The 14,085-nt window shown below is 38.8% G+C and overlaps 1 protein-coding gene across 3 annotated transcripts in view; it reads right to left on the reverse strand.

The window, feature by feature from the left end:
• The window catches only part of LOC143444218 (uncharacterized), a 31,600-nt gene extending 20,129 nt beyond the window's left edge, over nt 1-11,471 (reverse strand). For 2 of the 3 annotated variants that reach the window (XM_076943377.1, XM_076943376.1), the window contains exons 1-3: nt 7,428-11,471; nt 6,473-6,550; nt 3,674-3,859 (exon numbers count right to left, since the gene is read on the reverse strand). In XM_076943377.1, coding sequence (XP_076799492.1) covers nt 3,674-3,859; nt 6,473-6,550; nt 7,428-11,240 — 4,077 coding nt within the window. In that variant the 5' untranslated portion in view covers nt 11,241-11,471. The remainder of the gene's footprint in view (nt 1-3,673; nt 3,860-6,472; nt 6,551-7,427) is intronic. The other variant, XM_076943378.1, reaches the window with a different exon arrangement.
• Nucleotides 11,472-14,085: the final 2,614 nt, after the last annotated feature.

Genomic DNA, 14,085 nt, shown 5'->3' on the forward strand with positions numbered 1-14,085 from the left:
ACGTGCGAATTTATTCTCACATTTCAATAAAATATATCGATGTTTGGCCACAAAACAACAACTGACGCGTAAAGGAATAACGACCAAGATGTCAGTGTACTGGGAGTTGACCTTTCGCAATAAAGCATGTCAAAATATAATTCAAAGATCAGCCAATAACAAATGCGTTTTGAGCGCGTACACTATGGCAACCATACATCTCCAGTCACTAATAATAAATAGGAACAACTTGTTAGGATATTGTGGCAATCGCTGATTCATTACAGTACATTGTATAGTTAATATATCACGCTGCTATACTAGCGCAGTACCGCTCAAGCATTCAAGATGTACACTAACTGAAATAACTGTATGGAATACACTTGCGCCGGCAATAAGATCAGACCAAAAAACCTCGAATAGATACAGGGTTAATTTCGAAAGAAAACATACAGCGTCTCATCGAAAATAATCAAAAAGCCAAAAACATACGTATAAAAACAATCAGTAAATCACTTAAATCATTTCTATGTTGGTAGTTTGCAAATAGCAACACAAAAACAACTCATAATTCCCAAATTTCCAGCAGTCCTTCGAACAAAATAATCTTCAGAGTTTTACAAGGTTGACGTGACGTTTTTGAACCCGCATGTCATTCTCCGTGGTACAAGTATTATTCCTTTACAACATGTACGCATAACATTACTCCATGCGCCACAGGTTGCAAATTGCAGTGTTTGAACAAGTTCTCAAGATTAATGTCTTCCTATATGAAGGATTTCGTGAGATACAAAGAACCTCAGGATTGTGTTTTCAAATTTATTAAGTATTATGTATCCACAGGACCACGGCAGTCTCCTCGAGCTTAGTCTGGATCTGACGATAGCATCAAATCCTTTTTTGTACCAGTCATCCAAGTACTAAGTACTAAGATCGTTAGCATCCAAGTTTACGTAGCTGTAGTTTGTTGACCAAGAATTTGTCGCCAATTGAAAGGTTAAAGTAGTCCAAGCGAAAACGCCACTGTCAGCTTTATCGAAACTTATAATAGAGTCGGGCGTTAGAACAGAGATTTGCCCAAATAAATAAACTACCGCTTTACCAGAAATAGCGGTTCACTTAAGCGAAAAAAAAACGAAAAGGGCAGGTGTACGTTTCCCAACAACTCGTAAAGTCTGACGAAATCGACGCCATGACAACCTGGAACTAATTTTCAATGATCTTAGTCTACTTAAAGTACCCAAAACACGTCAAGAACTTGTTACAATGTTAAAAGCACACAATGGCCTTATCGATGTTTGTTAGCTAGTCACCTACGGTAATGAAGAGCGTATTTACTGAGTGAAAAATGCCACATTCGCAATGCTTGAGTCAGACAAAGGGCTCGTCGATCCTTACCCCTGAAGTTGTTGTCATAACAACGGATTTCGTGCCAAACGCTACTCTCATTCGTTACAGACCATTCGGACCTGACTCCCTAATAAAAATAAACAGAAAGCGCTCCGTGCCCGATGGGGAATACCCTAAAGTGCAGGCAACAATACATTCCGAAGCGATGGAGCATCACATGATTTCAGCTCACATTTACGTCAATGTCAAAAGGTCATGTTCAATATTTTTTGTCCGCAGCGCCAAAGATTGTTGTGAAATGTTGTTCAAAGGACGAGAAAAATACTCGCTGTCTGGACGAACTGTGACTAATAGTTTGTGTTGACAGAAAAAATATGTACCAAGACAATCAAAACTTGCAAGCTACTGAGCAACAAACTGCATGACACCACAGACAACAGTTTCATCTGTCTGAAAACTTCTTAATATTTTGCATGACAAATAAAGCACGACACTCATACAAGGAATTAGCTCGGAAGTTGAGGTAGGGGCCGGGAATTACGTCTGAGGTGTGAAGAGCTTTGTAAAAAGCGTAATGAATCCACAACGTGTCAGCCGCATGGTGTTTGGTTGATAACAGCGAAAATAATAGAATTACAAACGAAGATCAAGAAACATAGAAGACACGTCGTTTTAGGTGTGATGGTAGCGCGGACACTACGCCACATTCCATTCACGCTGGATATAGCTACAACAGTGGGGCTTCCAGAACGTTATCGGCAAGACATGTATTACGGTCTTCGCATGTGGTCATTTTCTATTAAAAACGACCTTAATACTCACCGCAGTGACCATAAATCTCACTGTCGGTAAAAATACCACGAGTCACGGTCGCCATTAGCAAGACAGTAAACAAATCTGTTTTATTTCAAGGAATAGTTGTCGATGACATCACACACTTTATAGTAATTGCTACGTCGCAGAAAAATTTCCTATCAGCAAGCAAATGTTTTCGCATACCTTTCATATGTCATTGAAGTACTTGTACAATTTCGAAATATTTTACATTCTTATGTCTCTAAATTAAGCGCCAGTTACAGCGCCATCAGCAAAGTAAACGTCACAACAATATGTGACGAACGTCAAGTAAAGCCAGAGTGATTTTTCGGCTCTGGTCGGACGGAACGCCGTAATGCTCTTTTGCCTTTTCCGGCGTGTGCTGGTAGCACGTTTTCGACAAAAACAAATCGTAAAGATTGAAGAAGCCTGGGCCCTTATATGTTTTCGACAAAAATATTATTTTCAACCAGGTGACGTAGAAACTGCGTCATAGACCAAGCGTCTGCCGTAAACTAGAATTCTAAAGTGATCGCTTTTAAAGTCGCTCAATGTCTGCTGCAGACAAAAACGATGCAAATTTGTTGCTGATAAGACGCCAAGAAATTTTATCGTAATTGACAACAAAAAAACGCTACACCGATATCGGAGTCGTTGATTGCACGTTTTCTCAGGCAAAAGTTTCCCCTAGGGCCAACGAAATACTTAAAATCTGATAGTCAGCTACTATATCCTGACATGTGACAAGATTACATATCACGCATTATGGTTTTAATTGTTGTTTAATTGTTAATGTGATGTCTCGTTCACACAAGAACAGTAAAAGTGAAATGTTAATGCCGTCATTGATGATCTCAGTTTGATTTTTTTTCAATTGCGACGGTAAAGTAATTACGAAGCGAGTTTTTTCTTCAGCAAATAACCCAGAAGGCTTCTCATTTACAAAAGAGCAGCATTTCACGAGATAGTATATACAGTAGTTTAACTTGGTCGACTGTGTTGAAACGACTCAAAATTGACTCATAACTCAACAGTGTTTACCTGCATTTACTGTCTTACTTCTCAAAGTAACTTATCCTTACGCAACTACTAAAGAATTCCAGGACAACATTACAGTATTATTTCAGACCGCTAATTGACATACCTTTGTCGCGCATAGCTTAACCGTAAAGTTGGTTATACGTGATCTGGCGCTACATGCCGGCACACACCTTCCAAGTGGACAGAGTAGGCAAATAAGTTACTAATACCTCCACGACAATTCCAAATTATATAATCCATCATTCGGAGCCAGAAAATACTTCAACAACCAAGTCATACCCAAGTTTAATCGACTTAACCTATTCTTTGAGAAAGCAGCTGGTAAGCTATCGCAAAGTGAAAAATATTATGGCTGTGCTTTTAAAGTTGCTAACACAGACGGTAAGTGTTGTGGAGAATCAAAAAACAATACTTTTCTATTGGAAGCAAATCAGGCTGTGTTTCGTATTATACTACTGTACACTGAAATAGATCAAGGGTTACTTACAGACTGCCGAAATATGTCTCCCATCTTGACCAGGTCAGGGTCCCAATTTTCAAAGCATTCCCGGACATTTTCGTAAAACTTCTCGTGATGTTGCAAGATCTCCGGGATTTGCAAAAAGATTATATCCACTAAACGAGGTTCACAGATGCTGTGATTATCCGGCCGTTTTAATGGTTTTAGGTAATTCTGGATAAAACAAAACGAAATGTCATTTCAATGTTTTTAAAAAGAAATTTAAGCTTCACATTAATAAACTAGTTGCTACTAAGTTATTGAAATATAGGCCAGGGCCAAACTATGACATAGCAAACACGGAACAAAGTCATAATTTAGGCATTCCCCAAACTTTGATTAAAAACTGCCCACATTAATTTTGTATCGAAAAAAACCTACAGGTATAAATTGTCAATGTTTACATCATCTTCCTGTTTATTGCTAAAAACGACTTCGATGGAGTTATGAATAAATAATTGATGAGCAATGAAAAAAAGTTCTTTGAAAGAACAGGTATATTACGCCTGTAAGTGGAAGATAAAAGTTGGCATCTGCGTTGTACATGGCTATATCCACTGAATGGAGCGTTACTAAATAGCGTGGGAAGTATCTGTGAGTGTCAAATTTAATTCCAATAGTGGGCGAACTCTTAATCACAAGGCACGTGGTTTCCTAACAAGGAAAATTTACTTGCAGGTACAGCAGAGACTTTGCGAGATAAGCGATTTGTTCAACCTCAAAAGAAGCGTGGAGACCAAAAATTCCGCAGTATTAAAATTGTACGAAAATTTCGTCTTTCACGGTTGGTGCAAAACAAGAGAGCAGGGTTTAAGTGAAAATTACGACACGCTATTGAACATTGCCGTATCCACATACAGTAAGTGTCTCGACCACAAGAAAAACACCGTTACCCAAAGCCGTACACAATTTAAAACAGCAAAACTTCCGCATTATAGGGGAAAATAGATGACGAATATAGCTGATCAGATAACGATTGTGTAGCCGTCATAACCTTGAACGAGCAAGATTACGACACAAAGTAACTAGATGTCACAGTTATATGATGTTTACCTATACCGCTGATTTAGGTATTTCTAAAACGTTGTTATGATCAAAAACCAAATAGGATTTACGACAAATAACTGAAATAAGAAATCTAATGATCTAAATTCTAATTACTTCTACTGGTGTCAGTTTTCCTCTGACACACGTTTGAGATAATTATAACATGTCTTTCGTGACAATTCCACGTTAAAACTATTCTAAAAAGCATTAAAAGTCAGAGGAAATAATTACAATGCACTTTCAAGCTTTCTGAGACATTTTCTAAACGCGCTGTTCAAGGCAACATGGTACGCAAGCTTCTTAAAATAATTCTCCTTCCGTTGCCACTTACGGAACAGAAAGAAACACAACGACGATTACAGCAAAATCATGGTGAGTGATACCACTACCAACCCAACGGCCTCAGCTAATAATCTATGATCAAAAAATTTACAACCCTCATCTACTGGTATTGTGACATTTATCAACTTTCCAATTACCAATGAGTAAAACGAACATACCATCTACCCTTAGTCCTCCGCCAACTATTACAAAGCATCTATTGAAATTATAATTATTTTCGCAGAAGGTGAAAATGAAAGCCTTTCATACCCTAATGCCGGTTAAACCGACACACGACGAATTACTCTAACCAACTGGCGATTTACCAGTAAAAATGAAGCTTGCACACAAGGCTTGAGTCAAACCTCGATGTGTTCGGTCGTGAGAATAATGTACAGCATATCCACAGACGTGCTGTAAACGTCAAAGTATCAACCCCACGTTTTTATCCGGAACTCGGAAACAAATGTGTAATGACAAGTCTCTAAAAAGTCAGCCGTATGCAGTTACCTATAGGACCACAATAAACGCTAATACAAAACATTCCACGATGTCAATGGGCATGAAACACGACTTAAAAGCTAAGCAGAGAGCTACTTGATTAAGAATGGATTTGCAACAAGAACACCATGTCACCGTTCTGCACAAATCAGAACGGACAAATTATAGACATACTTTATTATAGAATGACTTTGTTTGAACAATATTGTGGATTGTGGTAGAACGTTTCTGTAAGATATTACTCGGTGTTGGTTGGACGAGTTCGTTTATTCGTTCGTAGAATAGCAAATGAATCTTAAAGCAAGGCTTTTAGAGCTGAAACTGGCGTGACTAACCATGATTTGGTAGGCGAAGAACGTTCAGGTTCAAGCACCTACTACCGGAAAAGACTTGTCATTGTTCAGTGCTCTTTGTTTACAAAGGAAGGTCTTATAGTACAACGCTTTGTGGGAGATTTAAACAGCGTCACGTTTAATAGGAACCATAGTGGAATCGCTTGTAAGTAGGTAACTTGTAACTTGTATCGCCTACTGATACCTTAGTGCAGGTGACATTTGGTATCAGTTTGTCGTGATGAAACTACATTGCAATAAGGCAAGACTGAGAAATTAACTTATATGTAGTATGCATATATGCATATAAATGTATATATGTGTTGTATGTGTTGTGTAAATGTACATATATACATTTCCTTTTCACAACTTCTCATTACTGCAAAAATCTTTAAACATTGTTGAATTTAGGTTAGATGTAAATGCAAAAACTTCTTTCAATAAATATATGCTGTAGAACTTCATTAACACTGACACAACTGCTGAGCAGTGTGTGCTTGAAAACCACAACTTAATTAATGAAATACACTTGCTTAGCCTGCATAGAAATCAAATCAATTGCCAAAGCTGTTGTTCAATAACTTACTTCATAAAGGATTCGAAGGGATTTTACATATGAATCCTCAGCTTCCAAAAGATTTGTCACCACATGTTTTCTCATATCCTAAAAAAGAATATTGATTTACTGTTGCTATCTCTATCAAGATTTTATTGAGTTTTCACAGTAATGAAGTTACTAGCAAGTACAGTAGAAATCTGGCCATTAACCACAAAATAACTACAACCAATTTCACATTATGCACATGCGATGTTATATACTTTTCAAAAACTTCAACTACATACATCTATGTAATATTAACACTTATGTCACATTTGGAAATAACACTGAATGCATATCTGAACAGGGCATTATAATAGGCCAGACATGTGCAACCAGCGGCCCGCGGGCCGCAGTGCGGCCCGCCAGGTTGTTCCAAGCGGCCCGCGTGGTGCTCAGCAAAATGTTAGAAGTTCATACTAGCCATCACTATTTGATGCAGTTTACATCAAAGCAATGGAAATTTTCGAAATTTTCGCATTTTCGTGTCGTGGACTACATTAAATCTATTTCTTAACTATATAAACTGCATAGGAAAGTCGTTTTATGATACTAATTTTTTCTGAAAAAATCATGTGGCCCGCGTTGTCATTCAAAATTTTGTATTTGGCCCTCCAGTGAAAAAGGTTGCACATGCCTGTAATAGGCAAATAATTTGTGACTTTCTCGTTTATGAAAGCTGTCACCTTAACAAATAATTAATGTGTAATCTAGCTTTTGCCACTATTGAATATAGGAATACACAAAACTTGTGCAAATATGAATTTGAATTCCAGATATTTATTGAAAAAATACGATTAGCTAATAATGCTTTCCCACTAACTTTTGCAATTAAACCATTAACAACAACAAAGTTGAAGAGTTATGCCACACCAAACATCAAAATACTTCAAATGTTAGGAAATAATGTTACATCAGTTGTGAGTAAACACAAAAAACTTACCAATTTATCTCGGCGTATATATGCCTGATAATCCAGTCTATGATTACCAGCTGCTCTTGGTAATGTAGAAGATATTCTGTCAACTGATCCACCATACTTGCTTGTTTTCAGGTTAGAATTATTGTTCTTGTCATTCATCATCATTGTTAATGGAGGCGCTTCTACTATTCCAGCTCTCCGACCACGGCCAGACAACTTTCGGGCAAGCATATTGCTATCTTTTGTGTCAACCACTGCTGGCTCGCTGCATGATCGTGCGTGAGCGACTGGACCAACAGGAACCTTCTCACTGTTTGCCATTTCTTCACATATCCTCTTGAATTGCTCTTCCTCTTGCTCAACTGGGTTATCGAACATGGTGGGAGGAGAAATAACTTTATCAACAATGACAACTTTTGCATTTTCAGCTCGCTTTCGAGCCTTCATGCTGGCGTTTTTTCTTACTGTTCTTGGAGACATTGTTGTATCCATAAGCAGAGACTTTGACATCTCCTGGATGGACTCTGTTAAAGCACCAATTCCCTGGGTTTTAGTGGTTTTAGTCCGTGCACTTTTAATATGACTATTTATAGGATTTCGGAATGGTATCAGTTCTCCCAATTCATCCAACTGCTCAGAAAGTGCTGGTTCACTTGACGAGTTGTACAGATTGTTTAAATCTATCTCATTGCTTTTTTTGCCCATCAATCCACCAGCCATCATTACTGCATTTGCATTGGGGTCACTGTAAGATTTCTTTTTTAGGGTCTTCGATATATTTTTTGCATCAAAACTAGCAAGTGCTTCATCAATTTTACTTGTGTCACCAATAATTTTCTCAACCTGCTTACCAAAATCATCTTGCATGGATGTATTTTCACTGAACGTAGAAAGATCACTAGCAGAATTGATACCTGAACAAGTGTCATCAGCACTAGTATGTCCAGTCTTATATTCAACAGTCATTGAAACCTTATCCGTCATGGATTTCTTATGGCTTGGAGTCAGATCACTGAGTGATCTTGCAGAAGACAATGTCTCACCACTAGTGTCGCTGGAATCAGAAGTCTGTTCTGCTGCAGAAAATTTGCGTCTTCTTCTGCTGTTTTGAGTTGCTGTACCAGTCCTGTTATCATTTTGGCTAGTTTCATTGAAATCCTGCTCGAAGGGTGAATTTTTATTGAAAATCTCATCTTCAACAAAACAGCCTTCATCGATATCTGCACTTTCATTGGATGGGTCTTTAAGGCTGCTTAAGCTTTTATTACGTCGCAAAGCAGTCGATTGAGACACAACACTGGTTTTTCTTGTTGAGGTGGAAATAGTTGATGACATATTACTTCCGCCTAACATACCCGTTTGTGATACAACTTGATCACTCGAAAATACAGATTCAATGGTAGTATTAGACTGAGCATCATATTCATTAGTTGGAGTTTGGACTGGTGTTTCATCAACATAATCGTTGCCATTATATGTTGGAACCACATGATTGGTATTTGTAATAGTGGCATTATGTACAGAACTGGGAAATTTCTTTCGGTCAACTTCACTTATAACATTTGAGTTGCTTGTTCTTCTGTTCTTAATAATAACACTGCTGTCAGCTTCATTGTTGTTTTCATTTGCATTAGCTAGTGTGTCAAACGCCTTTAACTTTTCATCTGGATCATCAAAGCTCCATTTGGAAGTAGGTGATGTAACAGCATCTTTTCTACTTTCCAACGTTTTGGTTTGTGATCTTTGTCCAGATTTTCTTTTCTCATTTTTTACACTTTCAGACTCATGGCTGTTTAAATAGGGTATACTATCAACGTTGTTTGTTTTTGCCCTGGAGTCTTCACAGCTGGGGCCGTTCAAATTAGTTTGCTTGGATGAACGCAGTTGTCCCAAGTCACTGCCACTGGCCCCTTGCTGTCCGTTTGCAACATGCATAGTCTGTTCTTGGCTTGGCGGTACATCAGACATGTTGTTCAGCATTTCCAGTCCATTTTCTGTGATTTGGCTGGAATCATAATGCATTGGGTTGCTGCCTCGATTTAATAGCTTTTGAGTAGCTTCATCACGGGGCCAGAAATCCTCGCTCAGTTTTTTAACTTTCAGCATAGGTTGACTGAGAACCACTTCGGTCTCATGTCGAGGCTTTTCAGGCGTTGTTAACCGCAGCACAGGCGCTCGCCTTTCCTGTTGTTGCTTGCTGCTATAAGTGACACCAAACTCTGTTTTCGGTACTTCTGCGGTATTGAACAAGCTTTTTATTTGTCCTATTTGATTGGGCTTACTCTGTGTAAAAGTATGTGAGCTCTTGTCTAAAGTTGCATTACAGCCTGGGGCAATGGCAGCTCGATTAGCCTCCTTTCTTACAGGCACGTTACACTGGTCATCTGGTTTCGCTGAAGATTGTTTGAAGTCTTGTGATTGATTTGATCTGTTTCTGTGAGTGGCGTCTTCTTCCTTTGCGCTACCTTCTAACGCGACCGATGTTTGCGCTCCGCTAATCATTAACTGAGAGAGATTTGGCGAATCATCTTGAGTTAACCCACGACGAAATTTATTTTGATGGGACGAATTAGAAGTGAAAACCTTTTCCCTGGTGTCGTAGACTGAAACGTTTTGTGTGTCAATCGCACGAAAGTCTGCCGGCAAAGTATTGTATTTGTCGTCCGTTTCAACAAAGTATTGTTTCCTGTTTTTGCTCCGGCGACCAGTGCCTTGCGGCGCAGAATTGATTGGTTTGCTGCCAGCAAGCGTTCTAGTATTAAAGGTCGATTCGGTATTTTTTGATCGATTTGTTAGCAAGTAATCAGGCGTGTGAGAAGAACGGCCCGCCGTGCGATTTCGCGGCCGAGGTCTTCGGCGACGGCCTGTATGAGTTTCGGGCTCATTGTCGGACGTGTCCGGGGTTAATTTCCCTTCGTTGAAGGCCACTCGCAACCTCTGAACTTGGTTAGGTGCTTCATTGCCGCTATCTCCACTGGTGCTGCTAGACATTTGACTGTGTACGGTCCTTGAGTTCTGTCTTCTGTAAGAGTTGTGGCTGTTAAAAATAACATCAGCATCCGAATTCTTTACCACTCTTGGCACATTGGACACAACAGGCTGAATATAAGCAGGCAGATAATGCGATGCTATCTTGTTTTCTTCAAGTCGTTGACCATTCTGCTCCTGCTGCGGTTGCATATGCTTAGTACGTCCACCCGCAACCCTTTCACGTCTTCGGCTCATGGTTTTATCTTCTGATGTCTCATTGGAATCAGCAATGCGTCTGCCGCCAACCTTTGAAAATGATGAAACGTAATTCGGAGCTATATGGTCACCTGCTCGATCAATTTGTGCTTTATCAACACTTTTAACGTCCTTGTTGGCGGTCGAATCAAAATTTTGGTTTGAGTTTTTTCTGTCCACGATCAACGTAGAACTGCTCATTCCGTCATCCGATTTTGAGTCAGATAACGGTTTGCTAAAGGCCTCCACAAACTTTGATCGACCCGGATTCGTTTTTTCGGGATTATTTCTGGAAAGATTTTCTATCGAATTGCATGTCTGGTTAAATTCGTCTTCACCTTCAATAATTACTTCACCGCTAGCTCCAATAATGGGTGACTCACTGCGAAATCTGCTACGAATTTCTCGACGTTTCATATCTGGACTACCGCTCCCAAATTTCATTTTTGAAGAGGTTACTTCTGTTCCTTGGAACCCAGCCCGAGTAAATCTTGGCGATCTTGCGGGAGAAGTGGCTTTCGATTGCGGGTCCGAGATGCTGGTTTTGTTCACAATTAAATTACGACGACGGCCCTGTGATGAGTTGTTAGGAGCATCGTCTCTGTTCATTTTAAAACATTGGGGTTATTTCATCAGCAACGGCTCTGGAAACATTAGCAAATGTCGGTTACTGTAATCCCATGAATGAACCCCATTCTTGTCGATTTGTTTCAATCACATAAGTATCCAGCTCTGTAACCTATTCGTCAAAACACTTTAACTTATTTTTCTAAATTTATACTTCTACTTTTCCAATTTTCTTTTTCACTGCTACAGAATATAAAACCACAAATTATACACTAGATTTTCGTCACCGATACTTTCAATGCACATTTTAAAACCCTGTCTTTGAAATAAACGATACAGTTACTTTCTGGTCACATTCGGTTGATAAATGCTAACAACAGCAACAACTACTGTAACACGATTTGTTACGCAATGGAATTTTGTTTCGAATAGAAGCTACAAAATCATTCTTTTTTACACAAAAAATGTACCTGTCGTACTCGAACGCAAATCACGAAACTAAATCAGGTTAATACTTGTACACACATTGTCTTTTCCCTAAACCATTTCTTTTCACTCTTTCTACTTATGATGTCAACGTGCTATCATGAAGCCACTTCAATAAGCAGGAAACTAACGCGTCAAGAACGTATGATGACGCCCTATTGATGTCATGCTAGGGATGAGAAAAATAATGATAATAAAGAACTTTTGGAAATATTATAGCGTACCAACTTATTCACAAGTCGCCACTCAATCGCAATTAAACATTTTCTTTTGTTAGCTTTAGCCGATTTGATTATGAATTATGTGTAACATTCATAGAAGTACATATGGTCTAAAATTCCTTAGTAAACTTGAAACGGGTGTTATACCGACTTTTCAAGACGACGGAAAGACTTAAAGCGGAATTTAGTTCCACAACATACAACAGTTAAAAGCATCCTTACTCAAAACATACCAACTTTAGTTACGAATACATAATAAACATGAGTCGATTGTCTTTCCCGGAAACGACGGAAATTTTTTCAACGCAGTTTTGTTTTCAAAAATGCACTTAACTGAGCCTCAATGTTTCACTGCCCAGTTCTCGTCGAAGTAACCTTGCTATCAATCACGGTGCTCAGTACACCCGTGAATCACTGGCTTTTTGGAAAAATTCGATTTTTGTAAACTTCATTGACGTCTTATTGAGCCACGAAGTCGGCAAAATGCAAACAAACTGTCTAATATTGGGGTACACTAAACAACGCCAAACGCTAAAATGTTTATGACCGAAGTTAACGAGCAGAAAAGCACTTCCGCAGTGCTTGGAGATTTCAGACTAACATAACCCTATCCTTCAAGAATTTTATTTTTGTGTTTTGTCCTCATCACAGCAAGGCTCCACGATTACTTAGACATTTACCCCCGGGGTACGGTTTAGCCAAGCTTGCGCGAGCGGCAGTTTTAAGATCCAATCAACCGTATCGAGCTTAAAACCTCGAACGATACTCGAGGCTATCTTGTGTCATGCTTCAAGAATGCGGCCATAGCTAAGCCTGACTGCAGCACTGCATACTGTTGCATATCGAATATCTCCGTTGTTGTTACTGAGCAAAAAAAATGTAATAACAAAGCACATACCAATGGTGAAAGTGCCTGTGCGAGTAAGCTATACGCTAGTGACCGTCAGGACCTTATTTTCTTCTAGCGCTAAAGCGTTAGGATTTCGGACGATGTAAAAATTATTAATGTTGTAATAACATTTACTTTCCATACTTTTATGAATCCTAATGTCAAGAAATACTTTGTTCGATGACAGTTTACTTTTTTCATTACGAAACAACTGCTTTAGCTTTCGCTCTGTTCAGTTAATCGGTAACCAAACATGGATAACGCTGTGTGGTGAAGTAGCAAACAATGGTTCCATGAAGCCAAGAGTACTTCTAGAATCTAGAAGATCAACGACACCCAACACTCGCCGTTTACTTCATGACTTTAAAAAAACAAGTATACTACGCCACCTAACCAGACTTGCTGCAATGCTGTCTTGAGTTCGACAGATGTTTAAAAACATTAAAGTATTGCCTAACTTACTAGTATCGCACTTAGAGCTCTTTAAAAAAGGTAAAAGCCTTAAACGTCATACAGTTTAACCATTAGCAAAATCAGGTTTCTCGCCATCGATATATGAACTCTCTTTAAAACTTCCAAGATCACAACATTAATTATATTGATGTGAAACTCACACAGCATAATTGCAACTCTTGCTTCAATTTGTCGTGCGTTTTACAAATCAGGTATAGGAATAAATTTAACAAACTCCATTTTAGAAATGGTATTAGAGCGCGCGAGAAGTCATTTTGTCTACGAGAGTACACACATTTTTGGCGCTATTTTACACCTAACGTCTCCAGCCAGCTCAATAGTCTTGCAAATATATTTTATACAGTTAAAAAGGCCTATTTCTTTTTCCAATACTGCATCCTATATCCTTCCTGCTATGTTTACCCTCAATGTCAAACTTGTGGTATTCTAGTTTTACTCTGTTTGTGACTTTGAACTTCGAATGATCAGTCAACTAGAAATTGCATTAAAAGACGGAGGAATTGCCTCCTTGAGCTAGGCTAGCAACGTCTCAGACACTTTCGTTGATGAAATATGATTTCATAAGTTGAACAAGCTGCCCCTAAACTTCGCGGAAATAAGACAAACATGGCCGATTGGTTCCGTTGTTAATGATTGGCCAATCATCCAAGCACAATAGAGGGAGTTAAGCCGTAAACCGCAAACACAACAAAGCGTTGGCAAAGCAATTGAACAGTGTGTTTAGCGTACATTACGCCCACTACCGTACGACGAGAAGAATGAATCTCTTTGTTCAGAATATTCATAACAGAATTCTCTTTCAAAAAAATGTTTGAAC

This window comes from Clavelina lepadiformis, chromosome 1 (genome assembly GCF_947623445.1).
Source record: "Clavelina lepadiformis chromosome 1, kaClaLepa1.1, whole genome shotgun sequence".
Classification (NCBI taxonomy): domain Eukaryota; kingdom Metazoa; phylum Chordata; class Ascidiacea; order Aplousobranchia; family Clavelinidae; genus Clavelina; species Clavelina lepadiformis.